We start from the raw sequence: 25,295 nt of genomic DNA, 5'->3' as shown, positions 1-25,295 counted from the left end.
TGTGTGTCCATGTGTGTGTGGTGCTTGCCTGGTAACGTGCACAGTACCTTGGAAATACACTTCAGAAGAGAGGGCACATCCCCATTGGAAGAGTTAATAAAGGAAAAATTCTTAATTGGGGTCTGTGTCTTCCAGAGAACACTGCTGACCTTATTTCAAAAGCTGTTACTTAAAACGTCCCTTTCTGCACAGAATATCAAATTATGATGTTATTACAAATTCCAAGAATTCACAGCTATATTGTGTGACCAGTATTAATGTAACTGTAATGTACTAGAGATATAATATATTTATGAGGTTTTCAGTATTGGTCGATATGAATGTTTTTTTTAAATTGGTATTAGTTTGATTTGGCTGATTTTGGAAGCTGATAATATCAGGGATTGTTCATTACCAGTTCTACCACTAGTTCCACTAGTGTCGACCAATATGTGTTTCTCAGCATTTGACCGATCTATTGCTGATATAAATAATACAGTTGAATGATTATATTTATTATGGGTTATATCTTTACTACTCTACATTATAAAATGTATTGGCTATATTTCTTTTATTTTACATTATAAAGGTTCTAGTCTTTATTATCACTCATATCATTTCTACTGTACATTGTAATCTTTTTTTATCGGTTACTACTTTTCTTCAATTATAATCTTTTTTTTTGGTTATATCTCTTCTGCTGTACATTGTAATCTTTATGATCTCTTATCCTTTCTACTGGACATCATAATTTTTGTTATCAGCTATATCTCTTCTACTGTACTTTATAATCATTATTATCAGGTTATATTTTTTCTACTAAACAATTATAATCTTTATTATTGGTAATATTTATTATTGGTTAAATCTTTTCTAATATGCATAATAGTCTTTATTATTGGAAATATGTTATTATCTTTATTATCAGTCATATCTTTTCCACCATTATAATCTGTATTATCGGTTATATTTTTTTCTTCTATTATAATCATTATTTTTGGTTATATATCTTTTACTGTACATTAAATCTTATTGTCACTTATATCCTTTCTACTGTAGATTATAATCTTTACTATCAGCAATAGCCCCTTTCACACATGCAACCTGGTAAATTGTAGTAAAATTGTTGGATTACCTTTTTCTGGTAAATGTAGCACATCTGCTGTTCACACATTCAACGTTTTCCATATTTTTTCAGTTTTGCCATCATTTACACATCAGCACCAAAATGCCATTAAACTCTGAGATGTAGTTATTTTATCAGTCTACAAATTTCTTCATCCACTCGGATGAAGAGAAGCACCTTTAGGCCAGATTATACTACACCACTTCTACAGTCTGAACACAATCTATAAATACCGACCATGTAAATGGCTACATACAAAAACTGGGCATCACGCACTAAAAGACAGAGGATCGATTCGTTCGATTCGATCACTAACTCACGTGGAAACACACCTTCGTTCTATGAGACACTTGACTGATGTAAAGAAACATGGAAAAATGGGAGCGCTGCCGTTGATGTGGCTGGAACTCTGTTCTGAGAAATGAGCCGAGCATATTTGGGTGTGGAAAGATGGAGACTGCAACGTGAGGTGGGTGTTAAATGTTTTCTCCAATTTGAGCACTTGTTTGCCATCTCCATTTCCTCATGGTCCAACAGTGTTGTGGCTGCGCGGTCGATTTCCATTGGCTGCTGACCGTATGACATATGACGAGATTTCCTCGACAGTCAGCTCTAAAATATCAAATTTTTGTAATATCCTCCGATTAAATGGAATAATTCCACTTGTTCAATTTAACTCTATATTAACTGAATCCTCTCCGTCTTAAGTCAGTGCTTTCTGACCTCATACGTGCTCAAACCGTTAATCTTATGACTCTGTTCACAAATAGCATAAAATCTTAACTTTGCAGGTAATGTTACAACTTCTCATTCAGGGAAATAGCCAGTGCTAAATTATCTGGTATTTTAGAAAGGGTCATATTCACACATGACTTCTAAACTGAAAATTGCAGTGAATTTTCTGGAAAAGGCTATATGTGTGAAAGCGTCTGTTATGTTATTATCTTTATTATCGGTCATATCTTTTCTACCATTATAATATTTTGTATTAGTTACATCTCTTCTAATGTAGATTATAATCTTTATTATGGGTAATATGTTATTTTTATTATTATTACTTTTATATCATTAAAATCTTTAATATTGGCTATATCTTTTATTCCAGAAAAATCTGCCATTATACCTTTTATTAGGTTGGATTGAAAAAGCCAACCTACTGATCTACTATTTCAACTTATTTTTATTATTAGTGGTGCTTGCGAAGCAAAGCATCACTATTATAATCTCACATACTTATTATTCTTCCGTACTCTTTTTCGGCACCTAACTTGTCCTGCACCACAAATGATGTGTCAAAATGACCAGCCTATTGAGGACACCTGTGCTATGACTTTTCATAGAATGGATGGGGGGTACGGTGCACCAGTGGGGGGCAAAAAAAGTCTGAAAAAGTCCCATAGGGTACTATGGGAAGGGATTTTTTCCCCTACTATGACAAGTCAATGCAAGAATTTGTTGGATCATATCTCCCAATCAGAATGTCGTAGAGACATGGGGGTGGGCTCATTTCACTTGGGCTACAAATCAGTCTTTAAGTATCATTTTGGAAATGGCATAGCCATGCCCTAGCAACCATTTATGGCACCCTTGCAACCACCCCCACAGACTTCCATTCAGAATGGCTCAGAAGGATATCTTCAAAACAGAATGTCATAGAGACTTGGGGATTGACTCTTTTCAGTCAGGTTATTAAGCAGCCAATAAGAATCACTCTGGTTACTGGCTAGCCACGCCCTAGCAACCATTTAGAGCACTCTAGCAACCAGCCCTATTGACTACCATTAAAAAATGCTGAGAAGGATATCTTCAGATCAGAATGTCCTAGAGACATGAGAGTTGGCTTATCTTACTTGGGTGAGCAATCAGTCTTCAAGTATCCACTTGGAAACTACTTAGCCATGCCCTAGTAACCATTAAGAGCACCCTAGCAACCAAATCCCATTGAGTTCCATTAAAAAATGTTGTGGTGCAGAGATATGGGCTTTGCAATGCGGTTGCTAGGGTAAGCACGTGGTTGCTAGGCAGTGTCCAGGGTGATACTAAGAAGTCTGATTACTATCCTGAGTCTCAACAACATTCTTATCCTGAGATATCCATCTAAGCCATTTTGAATGGAAGTCAATGGGGTTTGGTAGCTAGGGTGCTCTAAATGGTTGCTAGGGCATGGCTAAGTAGTTTCCATGATGATACTTGAAGACTGATTGCTCACCCAAGTAAAACAAGCCAACTTTCATGTATCTAGGACATTATGAAATGAAGATATCACACTCAGCCATTTTGAATGGAAGTCAATGGGGCTGGTTGCTAGGGTGCTTTAAATGGTTGCAAGGGGTTGTTTAAGTAGTGTTGGGCCTCATACTCAAATAGGAGACAAAGGCAGGCCTACATACAGTCATAAAGCCTGACTGTGGCCTGTAGGAACACTCAAAGCCTGATAGCCACAACAACGGTGCCAAAATCAAACAAAGGGAGTCCAAAACAGACTACAGATCCCATCAAGCCTTGCTCACTTTACACCTATGTGTGAAATTCTGAAGGATTTATCAACTCCTATTGGATGAAACGCACGACAGAATGTGTCCCTCAACCATGATGTCATCGAGAGTATAAAAACCTCAGAGATCCTTCTAAGCTTTGCTTCCAGCGACAGTATGTGCCTTGTCTAGTTGCAACCCTGCTGCTCCCAGGTGTAGTCTCGTTGCCCAAGGAAGTAACATACGTACCTGAACTTTGGCCATACAAACTCCATCTCGCTGGACGAGCAATCCGCGTCTCTCACACTTTTGACTGCAGAAGTGAAGAAAGAATATTTCTATTCCTTCTTCAACCGAGTCGACTTCGCTGATATCTCCACCAGCCCGCCGAGAATCAGCCGCAGTACCACCCACCGACAGAGCGAGGAAACGGCCTCCTGTCATCACCCGAGCTACGAGGAACTGAGTCGGAGTCAAACGACGGACAAACACACATTCTACCCACGTCCTCACACGACTCTATCTCAGCAGAGATAGATTATTATAGTGTGTTATTCTTGTGTATCAAGGTTATTGCTCGTACAGTTTATGGATTGCCAAGTCTGCTCATTGCTGCTAATAATACTCAAGGTATTATTGTAAATTACTGTTACCACAAATGAGATTTGCTGTGTTGTCGTCCAACCACGTTGGGCTGTTTGTTCATTTCCGCCATCGCGGGTGAGACCGGCACACTGAGTTTATCCATTAAAGAACCAACGACCGCGGCGGATGGATTACGAGCTGTTCACCGCGCCTCTGAGTGATAAAATAACGGTTGTATTCTCTCCCACGATCGCTAAAACCGGCTTCGATGCCGTCACTCTGTTCTCTCTATCGTACTAACCACACACACACACACCGACCCCTCACAAACATACCCGCACACACATTTGGTGAACAGATAACTTGGCGATAGAGCCCAGCCTTGTCCCTAAGTTATCGTACCAGCGGAGACACGCGTTAAACGGGCAGACGCCATTATCCAGTCTCTCCGCCCACATTCGCAGCCTCATTCTCTGGCAGTGTGATGTACTCTCTACGAGCCACGCCCACCATTTTGTGCCCTCCATCTGTCCTTACACACACACACACACACACACACACACACACGTATACCCATTCACACACACACATACCCTCCTCTCGTCTTTATAGGCTTATTTGTTGCCAAATCTAATCACGTTACTGTTTAGTTTGTAGTTGGAAGTCGTAAGTTTATCGACTGCATTGTATTGATTATTAATTGATATTACTGCATCAGTAAACTTTGTTATACTTTAAAGAGAAGTGTTTTGGCATTGTTCTGCATGCACCTGTGTCAGGGGCTGGCAGGGGATGTCAGTGCTTGGATTCAAGCCTTGATTGTTTTCCTTTTGAAAGTCGATGTTCTCTGGACGCCAACATTCCTAAGAGAACAAACCTATTTTGAGACTGCTATACTGTCTGATTATTAGTCCCTGATTCCAGGGTGGTTCCCCTGCTTTATTAATCCTTATAAATATTCTATTGATTTTGATAATTAATAATGATCTTTGATAATAATTAATATTCTATTGAATTTGATAATTGATAGTTATCTTTGATGATTGTTGATTTAAAGGATTAAAAAGCTAATGTTGATTGTAATCAATGTTCTATTGATTTTATTAATTAAAGATTATCTTTGATAATTATTAATTATTGCTAATAACCAAACCCGCTCCTGAACGAAGCACCCAGCAGTAGTTTCCACGGTGATGCATAAAAAGTGCTTTGTATCTCAATTCAGATGAGCCAAGTCCTGCATCTCTATGACATTCTGATCCGGAGATATGATCCAACAAATTTCTTGCCAATGTTAAGTCGATGGGACTTTTCGGGATGGTTCTTTGCCCCCCAGGGGTGCACCGTACCTCCCACCCCTTAGAAAAGTCAAGAGCACAGGTGTCCTCAATAGGCCGTTCGATTTGACACCTCATTTGTGAATCTACGCCAAACGATGCGGGACGGGTTAGGTGCCGAAGTTTTGTTTGGTTTTGTACTAGTTAGTGGTGCTTGAGAAGCAAAGCATCACTATTATAATATCACATACTTATTATTAATCTTCTGTACACTTTTTCGGCACCTAACTCATCCCGCACCGTTTGTCGTAGACCCACAAATGAGGTGTCAAAATGACTGGCCTATTGAGGAGACCTGCATAGCAAAGTGCTAGAGCATGCTAGCGACATGCTAGCATCATGCTAACACATTCTAGCAATGCCTAGATAAGTTCTAAAACATGCTAGCATCATGCTAACTATTGCTATTATTGGCAAAATTTTATTTTTTATTATCAGTAACATCTTTTCTACCATTTATAACCTGTATTGTCGTTTACAATCTTTATTATCAGTAACATCTTTTCTACCATGTAATCTGTAATAATGGGTATATTTTTCTAATGCACACTATAATGATTTGATGCCTGATTTCAGCATGTAAAATTCTAGATTGGAGATTTATTATATATTCCATCATATCAACCATTACATAAAAATAATTAGCAACCAAAATCGATATTTGCCAAAATATCTATAGATGCCTGTGTCTGCTGGGTATTAAAATGCCACACTAAAATGTTCAGGGTTTTTAGTTTCAAATCACACTGAGCTCAACAAGGATAAACCTATGTAAGAAAAATAAACAGAGATGTGAGATGTTTTCTGAGAAAAACGTCTTCGCTATCAGAAGCTGGAATACATTAAAATCCAGCATAGTGAGGCAGTGTTTTGAAGGTTTAACTGTCTTTAAGGAATTAGAAGTTGTGTCAGTATTCTAGCTTAAAAATTAGGGCTGTCCGTTGATTTAAAATATTCACTTTTAATCACTTTTTTATTTTTTAGTTAAAGAGATAGCTCAGCCAAAAAATTAAATAAAAATAATTTACTCACCCTCATGTAGGTGATGAATGTTTGGGACTGACCACTTCACCATTCAGTTTCATTAAGGGTTGCCAACTGTCCTGTATTAGCCTGGACTTGCCGTATTTTGGCCGAAATGAAGACGTCTTGTATGGTACATCTACTGTCCCATATTTAAGCAGCGAAATGCTTATTTTTGGATTATCTTTGGTGATGCAAGTGGTGCGGAAATTACACGCATCACCTTTGCAAAATGGGAAAATTATCTTTGAAAATATGTTAGATTTTACAAAAATCTTTTTCAATAAAAAAGACAAAAGGCAAAAAAGTACAAATTTAGTTTTGCTGTACTGACATTTATTACAGACACTCCACTTTCAGCTGAGCATGAGCCAACCGTCCTTTCTCTTGTGGTTGATTTCTTCAGTTGTATCTTGGCTGGCTCATGTTAATCAAAAAACATTGAGGATTAAAAAAAACCCTGAATTAAACAGCAGGATTTTCTCTGACCTCGTTTCACTCCCTTCTCAGGTTTTCACACTCCAAAGCCACTAATTCCAGTTACAACACAGCGGGTCTCTTACAAAACCTCAAAAGTGACTGAACGCAGACATAGGCAGACATAACACACACCATTTGGGCGAAATAGTCTGTTTTCTATTATTTGAAACTTTTTAAAACTGATTATGTCAGTGTTTTATCGATACTTTGCAGTATTTTGTGAGATAAAAAAGCAGTACATGTAATCAGAATGAAACGAAAGTTTGTGGTATATTGTTGATGTATTTCCTTGTTTCCGTTGAACCCTTTTCCTGATACTCTGTTTGTTTGTTGATTGTCTCTTTTCTTGTAGATCTGCACTTGGCCGCTGAGCTGGGTAAAACCCTCCTGGAGCGCAATAAGGAGCTAGAGGACTCACTGCAGCAGATGTACATCAACAATGAAGAGCAGGTGCAGGAGATCGAGGTACAGCCTCAGACTAGCCGGACATCTGCTTAAGCATGTTTTCTGCTTAGCATTGGAAGTGCATCCTGTAATCAGATTTGTTTGTGGCTATGAAAACATCCTGTCATGATCCAGGCTGGGCACAATTTAAGAAATGGGTCCCTTTACAATCATGAGTGTGACATAAACAAAATATAGCCACAAGTGACTATTGTCGGGGGTCAAGCACATATGGCGAGATGACCAAAACAAACAAATTTGACAGAAAAGATCCTGTGGATGCTGTGGACAGCTATGTTGGTGTTACATTTCACCTGCTTTGAGCACACTTGCAAAAATAGGATTGTCTTAAGTTATAGCGCCCACTAGCATAAAAAATTAGCGAAACTCGTTATGTTACCTCAAAGTGTTCTCTTGTCCATGTGTACAAAAAAGATTGAAAATTGCACTCACAAGATACAGAATAATTAGTCATTATAGGCCAAGCCCAAAACATATTTGCTTATATCTTTGGAACGATTTGACGCATCAAAATTCTTTTGATGAATTTTTGTCAGGAGGCTCTGTAGATGATATATGCTAAGTTTCGTGAGAATCGGGCAAATGGCCTAGGACAAGTTCGAAAAAGTTGTTTTTTTGTAAATAGAAATTGCAAAACAAGTTTACTGTGGAAATGGAAAATAAAGTGATCATGTCATTGTGGGGCACTTGTGGATTCAGAGCCTATACGGTTCCGGAGTTATGAGCAAAAATGCGAATAAGCTAAGTATACCGCCACCGTGTGGCCAAATGTCACAACATTTTATATGCGGCTTCGAGTTGACACCCTGCTTGTGTATAGTCATTTCCATAACCCTCGGCCATTCCCAGTACGAGTTATAAGGTGCCAAAATTTGATTGGCTCGTGGTGGCCATTTTTGTTGAGCATGGGGGGCCTGGGTAGCTCAGCGAGTAAAGACGCTAACTACCACACCTGGAGAAGTGAGTTCGAATCCAGGGCATGCTGAGTGACTCCAGCCAGGTCTCCTAAGCAACCAAATTGGCCCGGTTGCTAGGGAGGGAAGAGTCACATGTGGTAACCTCCTCATGGTCGCTATAATGTGGTTCTCGCTCTCGGTGGGACGTGTGGTGAGTTGTGTGTGGATGCCGGGGAGAATAGTGTGAAGCCTCCACACGTGCTATGTCTCTGCGGTAACACACTCAACAAGCCACGTGATAAGATGCGCGGATTGACTGTCTCAGACACGGAGGCAACTGAGATTCATCCTCTGCCACCCAGATTGAGGGCGAGTCACTACGCCACTACAAGGACTTTTTCTTACATTCCAAATTGGGGAGAAAAAAAAAGTTAGCATTTGAACCAAAGAAGATGCATATTTAATTTGAACTTTGTCACTCAAACGGCTGCAAAGTTATGACAGTTTTTTTAGTTGTAGCGCCCCCTAGGGGCGGAATTGTACGGAACTTTGCCGACATCTTCTAAATGTCCTGTTGACTATGTGCACCGAGTTTGGTTACATTTGGAATTTGCAATGAGTAGATATTGATCAATTACTCAAATCACATTAAACTGAAGGAATTGTATTGTTAATATCTTCGGAAAGATTTGACGTATTGAAATTCTTTTGATGTGTTTTTGTCAGGGGGGTCTGTAGATTATGTATACCAAATTGTATGCTGATCAGACAAATGGTCTAGGAGAATACAGAAATCAGAGGAAAAAAGAATTTCGATTCTAGCTCTTACGGTTGCAGAGATATGAGTCAAAAGGTAAAAGTGTTCATTATAGCGCCACCTAGGTTCAGATGAGTGTGCAATTGTCCGCCTCAGTAGTGAGGGGGATTTGGAATCATCCTGCCAAGTTTGGTGTCTCCACGACTTACGGTCTCTGATGGCCAGACACTTTTAGGGCAGAAAATAAAATGAAGAGAAAGAAGAAAATCAGTACAATTACAATAGGGTTCAAGCACTTTGCCTTGTTAAAATAAAGATTTTAGGAATGAAGTCATAACATTACAAGTTTAAAGTAGTAAAAGTGACATATTTTAATAAAAATAAAAAAACAACAAAGACATTCAAGAAATTGCATCTTTGGTGCAATCAGAAATGGCAACCAGTGGTTGACTCCAAGGGTATCGATGGTTACATCTGCTCCACATCACTTTTTAATGTTAATTTCCTTACTACTTTATTCTCATAATGTTCCAACTTTATACTCAAAACTTTGACTTTCTCGCAAAAGGCCTATTATGAGATTATTCTTAAAACATTGCGACTTTATTCTGGTACTGTTAAGACTTTATTCTCCACTTCAGTTCTATAACTGATTGCCAGCCAATGCAGAGAAATTAAAATCTATTTAATTTTTATATTATTATTTTTACTATATGATTATTCTCAAGACATTTATTCTCGTAATGTTAATACTATTCTCAAAACGTTTTGACGTTCTTGTTAAAGGCCTATTATAAAATTATACTTCTTTTTAAAAGAATGGGAGAAATTGGAATGCACAGTTGTCAAAGGATGTTGAAAGGAAGTCTCCCCTTACAGGTGAAAGAGCCATTCCCCTTCTAGATACAGACATCACCTGTCAATCAACTTGAGAACGCACATGCGCATTAGCTATACAAAAATAGTTTTTACGTAATCTAAGGTAAAGAAGCACAATTTATGATTCCAATATTACCAATTTATTGCTGATTTGAAATATGTTCTTTGACCGTAATCTTGACCAATGATTTTTGAGATTTCGTCTTTCCCCATTCAAGTAGATAGGAGCTGCACTGTCATGACTGGAAATAGCCTCCCGCAAGCATTCCAAAGATGGCCGACAGAGGATTGACTTGCTAGAAAGACTTTGGTATTACTCAACAACCACTTGCTTGATCTGAACAAAATAGGTGTCGTCTTAAAGCTTGGACTCTTATTTGTACAATGAATATAGCTGATCTGACCAATACTAAAATACTGCTTTTAAATTTGCTGATAAATTAGACTGACTTAGACTTAGAACTATTTTTTTTTTTAAATCACAAATTTGCAATCACAACAATCATATAAAAAAACAAAAACAGTAAACAAGATGAAAAAGTTCGCACAGCCATGTGTTATATATCTTTGGAAAGTTCATGATTAGTAGAATATAATGAGCAAATTTGTTTAATTCAGAGACCAAACCACAGTGAGTATTAGCGTGTGAAATCCACATATATCTTTAAAAAAAAAAGGATAAACACCCTTTCCGTCACATTTTGGTTTATTCATGAAAAATACACATAGTAAAAAAAATCCAGAGAAATCTCTTAAAGAGTGTGCTGAGAGCTACCGTGGTTAGCGTTAATGTTGATTGCTATAGCAACGCTGTTCTCTGGGAGCATCTCACTGAAACACGACCATTCATGTAATAGGTGTGTCCTCATTGGATCTCTAGAGAGTGTCAGATTCCATATTTGGGCAATCCATGTGTCATGTGTTCAGTGTGGGGACAATAATGGAACCAGAGCACATACAGTTGTGCTCAAAAGTTTGCATACCCTTGGAGAATTGGTAATATATGTACCATTTTTAAAGAAAACATGAGTGAGCAGGCAAAACACATTTCTTTTATTTCTTATGGGATTCATATTCAACTGTAGGTTATAACAGAATGGCACAATCATAAAACAAAACATGGTAACAAAGAAAAAAAATAAAATGACCCCTGTTCAAAAGTCTGCACACCCTTAGTTCTTAATACTGTGTATTGCCCCCTTTAGCATCAATGACAGCGTGCAGTCTTTTGTAATAGTTGTCTATGAGGCCCCAAATTCTTGCAGGTGGTATAGCTACCCATTCGTCTTTGCAAAATGCCTCCAGGTCATGCAAAGTCTTTGGTCGTCTTGCATGAACTGCAAGTTTGAGATCTCCCCAGAGTGGCTCGATGATATTAAAGTCAGGAGACTGTGATGGCCACTCCAGAACCTTCACCTTTTTCTGCTGCAACCACTGGAGGGTCAACTTGGCCTTGTGCTTAGGGTCATTGTCGTGCTGGAAATCCAAGAGCGTCCCATGCGCAGCTTTCGTGCAGAAGAATGCAAATTGTCTGCCAGTATTTTCTGATAACATGCTGCATTCAACTTGCTATCAATTTTCACAAGATTCCCCTTACCTTTAGAGCTCACACACCCCCAAAACATCAGTGAGCCACCACCATGCTTCACAGTGGGGATGGTATTCTGTTCAATATAAGCCTTGTTGACCCCTCTCCAAACATAGTCACTCCAAATTACAGTGTGCCAGAAGCTGTGAGGCGTGACAAGTTGTCGTCGGGCATATTCTAACCGGGCTTTTTTGTGGCATTGGCGCAGTAAAGGCTTCTTTCTGGCAACTCGACCATGCAGCTTATTTTTGTTCAAGTATTGTCATATTGTGCTCCTTGAAACAACCACACCATCTTTTTCCAGAGCAGCCTGTATTTCTCCTGAGGTTACCTGTGGGTTTTTCTTTGTATCCTGAACAATTCTTCTGGCAGTTGTGGCTGAAATCTTTCTTGGTCTACCTGACCTTGGCTTGGTATCAAGAGATCCCTGAATTTTACACTTCTTAATAAGTGATTGAACAGTACTGACTGGCATTTTCAAGGCTTTGGATATCTTTTTATATCCTTTTCCATCTTTATAAAGTTCCATTACCTTGTTACGCAGGTCTTTTGACAGTTCTTTTCTGCTCCCCATGGCTCAGTATCTAGCCTGCTCAGTGCATCCACGTGAGAGCAAACAAACTCATTGACTATTTATACACAGACACTAATTGCAATTTACAAAGCCACAGGTGTGGGAAATTAACCTTTAATTTAAACCTGTGTGTGTCACCTTGTGTGTCTGTAACAAGGCCAAACATTCAAGGGTATGTAAACTTTTGATCAGGCTCATTTGGGAGATTTCTGTTACCATTATGATTTAAAAAGGAGCCAAACAACTATGTGATAATAAATGGCTTCATATGATCACTATCCTTATATAAAAGACGATCAGTCATATTTCCAAAATCAGTGCCAACATTTCACAATTTCTGCCAGGGTATGCAAACTTTTGAGCACAACTGTACATAGATTGTGCAAAAGAGGGCACTCAACGCACATTTTTGGAGTGATGGAATAAGGTGCCACACTAGATCATATGAGACGTAGTTGATATCATTTTAAGTATTTTTTTATTTGTTTGAGATTTTTGCATTCATAGTTTCCAGTTATTCTGTTTTAATGTTCAATAAAACACATGAATTATTGTTTGGAGAGGTTATTTGTACACTTTTATAAATAAAAGTCCACCATGGGAACCATGGCTCCATATGCGATAACTTTGGATTGGTTTGTCCTATCAACAATTTTTTTTTTCCTATCAACAATTTTTTTTTCCTGGTATAGTTGAATGTTGGAGAACAACACCAAAGTAAATGTTCTGACCATCCATATTTCCTGTCTAAAAGGTATAATGTCAATCTGAATTATAACTGAAAAGTTTATTTTTAGCACTCATATTTTGTATGTTTTGTCTGCAGTGTTGTAGCATAAGAGTCTCTGAGCGGGATACAATATATTTTCTTACATTTTGAAAGGTTTTCTAAAAAATTGATACCTTGCAATTGATGTTCTTTACCATTCTTTAGGGTGTAAGGGGTTAAAGGCCTTTTATGAGATTATTCTCAAAACATTACAAATTTATTATTGTAATGTCACAACTTTATTCTCAGAACATTGCAACTTTTTTCTCTTTATGTTACGACTTTCTCGTAAAACACCTATTGTGAGATTATGCTCAAAACATTGCGACTTTGTTCTTGTAATGTTACCACTTTATTCTCAACTTTGACACTCGTAAAAGGCCTAATATGAGATCATTCTCAAAACATTATGACTTTATTCTCGTAATATCATTATTCTGAAAACTTTGACTTTCTCGTTAGATTATTCTCAAAATATTAATTCTCGTAATGTTAAGACTTGATTCGAAATTTTTACTTTCTAGTAAAACACCTATTATGAGATTATTCTCAAAACATTACGACTATTCTCATAATGTTATGACTTTACTCACAAAACATTTACTTTCTTGTTAAAGGCCTATTATGAGATTCTTAATACATTATGACTTTATTCTCGTAACTTTAATTTTTTGTTAAAACCTAATATGAGATTATTCTCAAAACATTGCAGCTTTATTCTCCAAATGTTACGATTTTATTCTCGTCTTTTACTTTCTCATAAAAAGCCTATTACAAGATTATTCTTAAAACATTAGACTTTATTCTCGTAATGTTAAGACTTTAATCTCAGCTTCAATTCTATAACGGATTGGCAGCCAGTGCAGAGAAATTAAAATCTATTTAATTTTATGGAAAAAAAAAAAAAAACAATATTATGAAATTATTCTCAAAACATTTATTCTCGTAATGTTAAGACTATTCTCAAAACGTTTTTACTTTCTTGTTAAAGCCCTTTTGTGAGACTATTCTCAAAATCATAGATTCTTTTATTTTTACGTGCCACTAAAACGTCATCGTAATTCCCTCATATGTAGAATACATTTCTCTCAATGTATTAGACATATCTCTCTAAACTTTAACACTGTTAAAACAGTTAACAAAGACATCAGACAGATTAGAATTTTGCACCACAAAATGGCCAGCACATTGTTTACAGATAACTTTATAGTAAAATATATTGACATCCAAAATTTGGGGTAAGTTAGAGTATTATGGGAAATTAAGTGTTCTTCCATCCAAGTGTTCAAGTTAATTTATTAAATACACAAAATGTATATGAATTAAATACAAATGATTATAGGTCAAACATCAATCATATGTTGTTTGGATAATTACATATTAATGGCTTATTTAATCTGAAAATGAAATTGTTAATGCCTACAGAATTCCATTTGAATTCTATTTCCGTAATTTCAGATTTACATTGTGTTTACAATTCTACACAATTGTAGATTGTAAATCCTGTTTGCTACCACAACTCAAATTCAGTTTAGATTGAAGAATTGAATTGTAATTTAAAAGACCTTTTCAATTCAGTTCTGAATGGTGCACAGCCCTGTCATTATCTCTTACCCTTATATCTCAGCAAAGCATCATTTTGACTGATTTCCTTTAGGTGATAGTTTCATAATGAGCCAATTACAGATCAGTGTGATGCTGCCGGAGCGTATAGTGTGTGTTTACAGATGAGAAACTGTTAGCTGAGCGTGTGCAGTGGGAGGCAGCTGTCGACTTGTGTCTGTGCCAGATCCACTGAAACAAAGAATCGATTGCACATCCCTGAACAATGGCATGCTGTGTTTAGGATATATTTGGATACAGTTCACATGGCCTCATTCTGTATAGATTGCACAACATTTAGATCTGTGAAACTAGTTATGGCTGTTTCATTTGCAGTGCTTTTGGCTGCAGCATTATGATTTCAAACTGCTGTTTGGTTTATGGTTTTAAGCGTATTTAAGGAAAGTTCAGTCTAATCAACACAAAGCACATTTCACGAGATATCTAAAAAAATGTAGTAGATTAAAATGAAAAATAATAATAATATTGAAACACAGGTCTCTATTAGGACTGGGAGACACAGCTAACATGTACAGTATATAAACAATATTTTTCAGAAATAGCTAAAGCAGTATAGCTAAAGCAATATCTACTATCTTACAATATTTTTCAGCCTTTTGACGATATTGATGATGCAAATAAATAGTTGAATCAAGAGCTTTGAACTAAGAATTGATTGATTGAAATGAACAGTTTGAAGTGATTCACAGAAATGGATCAAATGTAACATCGACCAACTCCAACAGCATTTTTGCTACTGAAGGTTAAATCAGAGGCGCTATCTTTATCTTACTGCCGTCATACCTGCTAGCTGTTAAACAAAGAAACGAAATAATGATTTAAGATCACAAGTAAAATCATTACAAATATGTATTGTGAATATTCAATATTGTCAGCCCTAGTCTCCGTACAGCATGTACTGTTGGTGCAGTAAGTGGAATATCAGGCGTTTTCATGCGTCTGTCTTCTGTATTAGTACTTGACCAAACAGATGGAGATGTTGCGCGAGATGAACGAGCAGCATGCTAAAGTGTACGAGCAGTTGGACGTGACAGCGCGCGAGCTGGAGATAACCAATGAGAAACTGGTGCTGGAGAGCAAAGGGTCTCAACAGAAGATTGACAGGCAAGCCATACATACATTATTAGAGCATCATGGGTAATACACTACACAAAAGGTATTTCATAAAAGTTCTGTTATCTCAATACAATAATGTAAATTTGGAAGCACTGTCATTTTCTTTACGGCAATGGTCAAACTCATTTATTTTTTTAAATTACAAATCCTACTATGGCAAAGGCTTAGCTCATGAATATTAATTTAGTCATGCTGACTTTGCATTATAACCTTTCTGGAGCTTTCATGCCGTTAATTTTCATGAGCCAAACCACAGGATTAATTTGTTAGCTGATTTGTGCCCACTTGTCAATGTCTGTCTTAAAGCAAATCACCACTACTCAGCAAACATCTTTTGTAAAATTATTGTTAATGAGCAAAGCTTTCACCATAGAAGCATTGGTAAATTGGGTAGTATGTATTGGGTTGTAGGTTACATGCTTTTGTTTTTAGTTTTTAAAATAATTTTTATTATTATACATTTCTAGATATTTTATTATATATAATATATATAATATTATTTTGCCTACTTTTTATAATACACTTTTTATTTTTTGCTGTGGTATTAAGAACTCCCCCATTTTACTAGTATTGGTATCGATTACTGAAATGTATTATGTAACCCTACTCCTTACTAAAATTTTAAAATACATTTTAATTATTTATTTTCTTTCTGTATATTATAATTCAGAATTTTACTGCAGTATCTTCAAACATTTGAACACTCTTGACTGAATTGGTTTACACAAACTTATAAACATTTTGATCTAAAAGGCTTATGCTTAAATACTTTAAAGGGCTCATGACATGCCTTTTTTTATTATTTAAATGTTCAATGAGGTTCACTTACGATATTAAAGTTTTCTTTTTTGCACAAAATAAAGTCTCATATTTGTAAAACATGATCATTTTCCACCCTCATTCTGACCCCCTGTCAGAAACGCTCTTGTTTTGGTGCTGCTTCTCCTTTAAGACTTGACTGTAAACGCCCACTGTTCTGATTGGCTCTCTGCTCTTGCCATCTCACTGCTCACCGCTACTGGGCTAAGGAAGTGATCAGGTAAGGTAGGCATTGATGTATTTTTGTGGAGTCAGATGCAAATGTGTACCACAGTGTGACATCACAATGGGGAGGACGTAGAGAACGAGTAGTTTCAGCAGTTTGGTTTCAACAAATGCTCTTTTTGCAGTGAGGAGGACGTTTTGAGTTCTGAAATTTACAGTATGTTTTTACAGTAAAATGACCTCTTATTAAAAGATCAAGGAAAATTTCATTCATGTCATGACCCCTTTAAATTAGTTTTGTAGGCTAATACATATTGTGCCTAAGTATGAATTTCTCTTCAAAACAATTTAATTAATTTAAATGTATAAATTGGAGCAGATAGTGTAGGACAAGCAGTCAACAAGTCTCGAGCATACATTTCTCAATTTGCTCATAATCCAACCCATTATGGAAAATGCTGAAGACTTGTACATTTCTGATATGGTTTATGGTGGCTGCAAACTAGACTGATAATTTGTAAATGTATTCATGCAGATTGACAGGCACAATGGAGATGCTGCAGGGGCAGGTGGACACGCTCACTGCTCGTGTGGAGGAACTGCGCACACTGGAAGAGCTCAGGGTTCGCAGAGAGAAGAAGGAGAGGAGAAAGACAGTGCACTCTTTCCCCTGCCTCAAAGAACTCTGCACCGCTCCCAGGTATGTCAACAGTCATTTTCACTGCATATGAGCAATGTCTTGTCATAGAAAAATGTCTCCCCAGAAAAAAACAACAACAGAGGGAACAGTATTTCACCATGGACCGACAAATGACTTGGAGATTTGGAGTTCATTACTCCTAAAGGTGCACTCAGTAACTTTTTTGTTTGACACCTAGTGGCATGGATGCAGCATCATTCAAAATCAATAGTTTTCAGTTACAGATGCCATTGTAGAAATTAACTATTCACAATCAGCCATGCTTAATCAAGTCTTAAGTCATAATTGATAAAGATTTTTGTAGTTGCAATCATCTTAAATATTGAATCGGCTGTGATTCTCTGATTGGTGAATCTTTCTCTGCTGGATCATGGATAGTTTAGTTCTTCACCGGAAATTCTGCTGTTAAACATGACTGAAATAACGCAGACTGATGGCTTCAATGGAGGCATGCCATCGATTAACAACCTTGGAGCTCACGGAAGGTCTGTCTATAAAGTTTTCGATATAAATCAATTCCCTATGGAGAATATAAATGGGATTTTTACTTCCGGAACCCAAATGTTTCACTCTCAGAAGCAACGGGAGTAGCTTTAAATCTAAAGCCATAATTAACACTTTTTCACAATTAGTTATTGCATAGTTATGGCAATTATTTTTATAATTTGCATGTATCATAAATGTAATCTCATATTCTTCTCCTTTAGGTATGAAGATGGTTTCATGGTGTCTGACCCTGGCAGCAGTGACCTAGAGGAATGTCAGCCAGTAGACGAAGAGAACGAACACCTGCGCGTGATGGTGAAATCTTTGCGCGCAGCTGTGGCAGCTGAACGCGGACGGCGTGAGGCCGCCGAGCAGGAATGCTCAGCGGTGCTACAGGAGTTTGAGCGCTTGGAACAGCGCCTCCTGGGGGCTGAGAATTGCCAGCGCCGTGTGCATGAGCTGGAGGCGGAGCTCCAGGAGATGCAGCAGCTACGCAAGTCTCGCGCATGCCTGCTGAGCGGCGAAGGCGGCCTGGAGCAAACGCTGCTTAACAGCGCCCCCGAGACAGATATGCCGGATGACGGCATTATGACCGGAGTGCAGAACGGGGATGCAACCGATCAGAGCAGTTCAGCACCTGTCCGGAAGAGCTGCAGCGATACGGCTCTGGACGCCATCTCTGCCGTTGATGCTTCAGGTAGACGGAAAGGCAGCTACGCACTCCACGCCAACGGCGTACGTAAGAGGGGTATGTCCATCCTTCGTGAGGTGGACGAGCAGTACCATGCCCTTCTGGAGAAGTATGAGGAGCTGCTAGGGAAGTGTAGACACCATGAAGAGAGTCTACGTCATGCTGAGGTGCAAACTTCCCGTCCCGTGTCCAGGGACCCATCCATGAAGGAATGCCGGGCTGCCGAGCCCCAGAAGCCACCCACTCCACCGCAGACGCCCTCGACTCCAGAGGCCCTGGAGGGCATCAGCCGACAGGTGGAGGCTGTGGACAAGAGGCTGAGCCAGAACACTCCTGAGTACAAGGCCCTCTTCAAGGAGATATTTTCTCGCTTGCAGAGGACCAAGAGCGACATAAACTCCACCAAAGGGAGGAAAAGTGGAAAATAGCCAATTTGGGTCTTAAGAAATAGTTCACCCAAAAAAGAAAGATCTATCATTGTGTACTACATTGATGTCGTTCCACACCTGCATGCTTTTATATATTTTTTTTTTTCTTGGGAACACAAAAGAAACGTTAATCAGCTCTTGCCACTCAACGTCAGGTCATAGTGACCAAGGAGGACTGTCAAGCTCCAAAAGGACAAAAAACCATTAAAGTAATCCATACGACTTTTGCACTACATTCTAAGTCTACTGAAGCGAAACGATTGCTTTGTTCACAAATATGCCACATAAGTCTACTTATAAGACTACTTTTATGGTGCTTTATGTTATTGCAGCTTGAAATACATTGTCACTATTTACTGCTGTTGTGTGGAAATGAGCTGCAGTAAGATTATTCATGAATTCCTCATGAATTTCAATGAGAAAATAACAGCATATGGGTTTGGAATGAAAAGAGTAAATAAAAGAATTTTCATTTTTGGGTGAACTATCCCTGCCACTTTTTTTTTTTCACCCGCTCATTCATGTAATGTGTTAATTTGTTGAAGCTACACACTGAAAGGTGACATAATACTCTTAACAACTTCCTGTTAATAGATTGGAATAGCTGTTATTTAATAGAATTCAAATGTTTCCCCAAATGGTGTGATGCCACATCAAGAGACAAATGGTGACTTTATCAGTTAATAGGAAGTTGCCTTGTGACTAATGCGCTTTTGCAGGTTTGACCTTTTAGGAAAAAACATCTCTTAGTTTTACAGGAACCATATTCACCCCAAGGATATCTTTGATGCTAATTTCCGTTCTCACAGTCTTACCACGTGTATTAAACTATCATAATCACAGTGTTGTGTGACCACTTTCGTTCAATTAAATGACACTTTGTTTTAAGGTTGTTTAATACATTTATTACCTTGAATGGATGAATGAGTTAATGCATTCAGTGATGAGGATGGATCTTTCTTCAGCTGTAGGGTCTTGTCTAGATGGAACCCCTCATTCTGCAAACAGTATTGTGAGATTCTCGAGTCATTTGCACTGTTTATTTAGAGTTCCATAGCAACCTTAATTTTTTTTAAGAGTCCTTCTTAAAGACTTGAGAAAACTCACTGTAGCGCCCCTTGTGGAAACATTGAGAATGCAACACATACTTGCGTTGCATTATAAATTGCGCTGACACATTCTGCAACGCAACAACACACAAAATTGAGCTTGTGTAGGTGGAAGCTTCTGCGTTCATGTACTTGTGTATGTACAGGTGCATCTCAATAAATTAGAATGTCGTGGAAAAGTTAATTTATTTCAGTAATTCAACTCAAATTGTGAAACTCGTGTATTAAATAAATTCAATGCACACAGACTGAAGTAGTTTAAGTCTTTGGTTCTTTTAATTGTGATGATTTTGGCTCACATTTAACAAAAACCCACCAATTCACTATCTCAAAAAATTAGAATATGGTGACATGCCAATCAGCTAATCAACTCAAAACACCTGCAAAGGTTTCCTGAGCCTTCAAAATGGTCTCTCAGTTTGGTTCACTAGGCTACACAATCATGGGGAAGACTGCTGATCTGACAGTTGTCCAGAAGACAATCATTGACACCCTTCACAAGGAGGGTAAGCCACAAACATTCATTGCCAAAGAAGCTGGCTGTTTACAGAGTGCTGTATCCAAGCATGTTAACAGAAAGTTGAGTGGAAGGAAAAAGTGTGGAAGAAAAAGATGCACAACCAACCGAGAGAACCGCAGCCTTATGATTGTCAAGCAAAATCGATTCAAGAATTTGGGTGAACTTCACAAGGAATGGACTGAGGCTGGGGTCAAGGCATCAAGAGCCACCACACACAGACGTGTCAAGGAATTTGGCTACAGTTGTCGTATTCCTCTTGTTAAGCCACTCCTGAACCACAGACAACGTCAGACGCGTCTTACCTGGGCTAAGGAGAAGAAGAACTGGACTGTTGCCCAGTGTTCCAAAGTCCTCTTTTCAGATGAGAGCAAGTTTTGTATTTCATTTGGAAACCAAGGTCCTAGAGTCTGGAGGAAGGGTGGAGAAGCTCATATCCAAGTTGCTTGAAGTCCAGTGTTAAGTTTCCACAGTCTGTGATGATTTGGGGTGCAATGTCATCTGCTGGTGTTGGTCCATTGTGTTTTTTGAAAACCAAAGTCACTGCACCCATTTACCAAGAAATTTTGGAGCACTTCATGCTTCCTTCTGCTGACCAGCTTTTTAAAGTTGCTGATTTCATTTTCCAGCAGGATTTGGCACCTGCCCACACTGCCAAAAGCACCAAAAGTTGGTTAAATGACCATGGTGTTGGTGTGCTTGACTGGCCAGCAAACTCACCAGACCTGAACCCCATAGAGAATCTATGGGATATTGTCAAGAGGAAAATGAGAAACAAGAGACCAAAAAATGCAGATGAGCTGAAGGCCACTGTCAAAGAAACCTGGGCTTCCATACCACCTCAGCAGTGCCACAAACTGATCACCTCCATGCCACGCCGAATTGAGGCAGTAATTAAAGCAAAAGGAGCCCCTACCAAGTATTGAGTACATATACAGTAAATGAACATACTTTCCAGAAGGCCAACAATTCACTAAAAAAGTTTTTTTTATTGGTCTTATGATGTATTCTAATTTTTTGAGAAAGTGAATTGGTGGGTTTTTGTTAAATGTGAGCCAAAATCATCACAATTAAAAGAACCAAAGACTTAAACTACTTCAGTCTGTGTGCACTGAATTTATTTAATACACGAGTTTCACAATTTGAGTTGAATTACTGAAATAAATGAACTTTTCCACGACATTCTAATTTATTGAGATGCACCTGTATATCTCAGCATTATGTGGGTGGTTCTTGGCCAGAAGAAGTTGCAATATGGACCAAACTTTGTGCTGCAAGTCAAAAGTCTGGCAAGTCAGGACCATTCTACCCCCAAACTTGGTCACACCAAATGTGAATCTTGTTAGAATTTCGCAGAATGAGGTTCACCATCTAGACGTCGCCCTGCTTTAAGAAAAATAAAGTTAACAATGGTACAGCACCCATGTTGGTAAATGGAAGACAAAAGAAACAATGTCTGTTCTGAACACTTTAATGTTGACACAGGTGAACAGTAATCTCCAGCTTTCATAGAGATAATACACAGAGTAACCAAACAAATGAAGACAGAAGAAGCATTCTGGACCAGCGCAGCAAGTTCCTACCTCCCAGGCAAGTGTCGCCGAAGAAATAAAGTGTGTATAAAACAGTACAGTGATCAGAGCACATCCTCTTGTTGGAACGTTGAGGTTAAACTACACCTGGACTGGAACGGAGAGCATTTAGTTTTAGGTGCACTCTTAGACCTCCAAATCAGTCGCAACAACGAATGCACCTCCTTTAGAGTTCTGACTTCTGTTCCCAGAAGGTTTTCCATGCATTGAGCAGCTTGTATTTGTCAGTACTGGAGGCACAATCAGTAGCGTTTGTAATATTTCGGGCGAGTAGTCAAATACTTGAGGTCTGTGAGCAAAAACAGCCCTTTTCCACTTAAAAACGTCCTAGCGCAAGACAGCAACACGTGTAAACCGCAAGCAATTTTGCGAATTGAGCACCAGTCGTCTTTGGAAAGCGGGAGGTTTGTGTGCAAGAACGAATCTATTGGATGTACAATAATTAGGGTGGGGCAACTTTTTGCTCAGCACCAAGGTTCACTATCTTTGACTGGCCATCAATTTGAGAATGATGCAACAGATGAGATAGCTAGTCCTTTGAGGATGCAAGAGTCAGTGAAGCACATTGTCCTCCAGAGGACAAAGATTCAGTTAGGTTCGATTGGAAACCTAGATGCTTAAAAGGCAGCTACTAAATACTAATTTTAAGGCCACATGGCGATGAAATGGTTAAAACAAAAACCTGCACTGGTAAAGCTCCAACTAGTGGACAAGATGTCAGTTTCAAGAAAGATTACAACATCCTGCGAACCCTACATAGCTAAAGCCATATACGGTCACGCATACATACCAAGAGCCAAGTAACGACCTGCTCCGCTGCATCACTTACATTTCTACAGTTATCTACGACAACCATCTATGCTAACCCTTACTTATCTCAAAGGCATCGGACATATTTTCTGTCTGGGCACAGTCAAACTTGAGTTCTTGAGGGAATGCCAGTGGCAAAGTATCAACAAGTGGCACCTTCTCCCATTACACTCAAAGGCAGATCATGGTTAAAATAAAATAAAGGAATGTTCGAAAAAGAAATGACACAGGATAAGCAGGAAGGGTTTCAGACACAAGAGGAAGACGGGGGAGTGAAGATTACTAATAACAACCATGTCAAAAGTATCCATGAGGTTTTTATGAATATTTTTTTTTCCCCTCAGATTTTTACTTTTATATAAAACAAACCAAAACACAAAATATGGATTGTGCACATTTTTGTTTGTTTTCACATATATATTTCATGAAAAGCCTCAATACACAGAAAGGGATGGGAATACAGAGGGAGAGATGGAAGATGGAAAACTGCAGGAAAGTGGACGGAGTGAGAGAGATCCTTTTGCTTTAAATCAGTTAATCCAAGATTATGGTAATGATGGTGAGAACTGGAGTAAGTGGGAGAGGAAGGAAGGGAGGGAGAAACAGCAAAGATGACAGGAAGGAAATGGCTGGGGTTTGGAAACGGCTCAATCTTTCCAGTCCTTCTTGATGTTGAGGTTCCATTCCCAGGACAGGTGGTCATGCTTGTCGTCATCAGTGAACTTGGATTTAATGTTATAGGTTCCGCGGGCCAGCATGCCTTTGGGGGCCTCCTCTAAAGGCGTCAGGAACTCGTATTCGTTCGGCCGAGGCCCGTAGCTGCCCACCATGTAGTCCGACTTGTCAACTAAACACAAGCAGCAAGTAAAGAGGTCAGATTTAATGGAATAGACTTGGTACATTAATTCATTATCTTTAATAGCTCCAACATCCACTGACTTTCTGTCTGTGCTTTAGGGCTGGGTGAATAAGCTTTTATTTAGCCAGTTAAGTTTCCTAAAGAGTGTCATAAGTTTTGTGATCCTTCCTTGTCCCACGACTCACAAGTATAAGGGTGTCTTTAGTAAATATAGAGCAGAGGTTTAAAGGGTTTATAGTTCACCCAAAAATGAAAATTCTCTCATTATTTACTCACCCTCATGATATACCAGGTGTGTATGACTTAATTTCTTCAGCAGAACACATTTGAAAAAAAATTTACAAATATCTCAGCTCATTAGGTCCTTAAAATGCATAAACGGCTTCCATACGACACCAGCTGTTAAATGTCTTCTAAAGCGACACGATAGTGTACTATTTTAACTATAATTCAAGGCTTCCGAGAGGGTGGAGTTCACGCGTTCTCTCGTTTGACGTATTTGCGTTGCTATGTTACCGAAGTAATCTCATGTTCTTCTCTTGGTTGAGACATCCAGGATAAGCACACAAACGCACCATTTTGAGTAAAGAAACAGATAACTACAGATCTAAACAAAACCAACCAAGCTACAGTACAGCGTTCCTCCTACTCACTTGAAATCAGTGCTGTGATGCACTTGCCTCAGTTCTCACGTTTCAAATGCAATGCGATTATGCCACACGCGCTTGCCACTCCTGACCAGAAGCATGATTCAGAGTTTAAAAAAAAAAAAAAAAAGAGAATTTTTTCTTTTTCGCACCAAAAGCACTTGTCGCATCGATGACGTTGTGGCAAGGAGGAGGGGCGTGGCCGGGACGTGATGCTGCACACCCAGCCCCTAATCAGGCTAATCAAGCCCTCTAGAGGGATAAAGGCGACCGGAGGCGGCAGTTCCAGGGAGAGAGCGTGTTACGGGCAGCTGCCCGGCCTGTGTTTGTCTTTTTGTTTAAGCTTGTTATTAAACTATTATTTATATTGTTAAGCCGGTTCTCGCTGCCTCCTTTCCATTGAACTTCGTTACAAACATTTATGCTGACTGTCTGTGATATTTGGAGCTTCAAAAGAGAAATTTCCATTAACTTGCATTTTAAGGACCTACTGATCTGACACATTTTTTCTCTTCAAATGTGTTCTGCTGAAGAAAGTCGTACACACCTGGGATATCATGAAGGTGAGTAAATAAGGAGATAATTTTTGGGTGAACTATCCCTTTAATTAAGGTCTCTAATATAAAGGTGTACCGAGTAATTATGGCTTCTCAAAAAGTATGGCTTACACAGACACCTAGTGGCTTGGATGCTGCATCATTCAAAAACAGTAGTTTTAGTTACCAATGCCATTGTAGATATTCGCTATGCACAGTAAGCCAGAATTAATTTAATCCATAAATGAAAGTGTCAAATAACAGG

General features: G+C 38.6%; 2 protein-coding genes across 3 annotated transcripts in view; one reads left to right on the top strand and one right to left on the bottom strand.

The window, feature by feature from the left end:
- LOC127450339 (cerebellar degeneration-related protein 2-like) overlaps positions 1 to 19,848 on the top strand; it is a 39,009-nt gene extending 19,161 nt beyond the window's left edge. Inside the window, exons 3-7 of one of the 2 annotated variants that reach the window (XM_051714387.1) lie at positions 7,357 to 7,469; positions 15,511 to 15,659; positions 17,191 to 17,355; positions 17,739 to 17,840; positions 18,063 to 19,848. In XM_051714387.1, the coding sequence (XP_051570347.1) occupies positions 7,357 to 7,469; positions 15,511 to 15,659; positions 17,191 to 17,355; positions 17,739 to 17,840; positions 18,063 to 18,960 (1,427 nt within the window). In that variant the 3' untranslated portion in view covers positions 18,961 to 19,848. The remainder of the gene's footprint in view (positions 1 to 7,356; positions 7,470 to 15,510; positions 15,660 to 17,190; positions 17,356 to 17,738; positions 17,841 to 18,062) is intronic. The other variant, XM_051714388.1, reaches the window with a different exon arrangement.
- A 2,193-nt stretch (positions 19,849 to 22,041) lies between these two features.
- Positions 22,042 to 25,295, bottom strand: part of LOC127450415 (rho GDP-dissociation inhibitor 1-like) — a 29,702-nt gene continuing 26,448 nt past the window's right edge. The window contains exon 6 of the mRNA XM_051714523.1: positions 22,042 to 23,835. Within this exon, the coding sequence (XP_051570483.1) occupies positions 23,636 to 23,835 (200 nt within the window). The 3' untranslated portion in view covers positions 22,042 to 23,635. The remainder of the gene's footprint in view (positions 23,836 to 25,295) is intronic.

The sequence above is a fragment of the Myxocyprinus asiaticus genome, chromosome 13, assembly GCF_019703515.2.
Source record: "Myxocyprinus asiaticus isolate MX2 ecotype Aquarium Trade chromosome 13, UBuf_Myxa_2, whole genome shotgun sequence".
Classification (NCBI taxonomy): domain Eukaryota; kingdom Metazoa; phylum Chordata; class Actinopteri; order Cypriniformes; family Catostomidae; genus Myxocyprinus; species Myxocyprinus asiaticus.
Note: the sequence above shows the minus strand (reverse complement) of the source record. Positions and strands in the feature narration are given on the sequence as shown.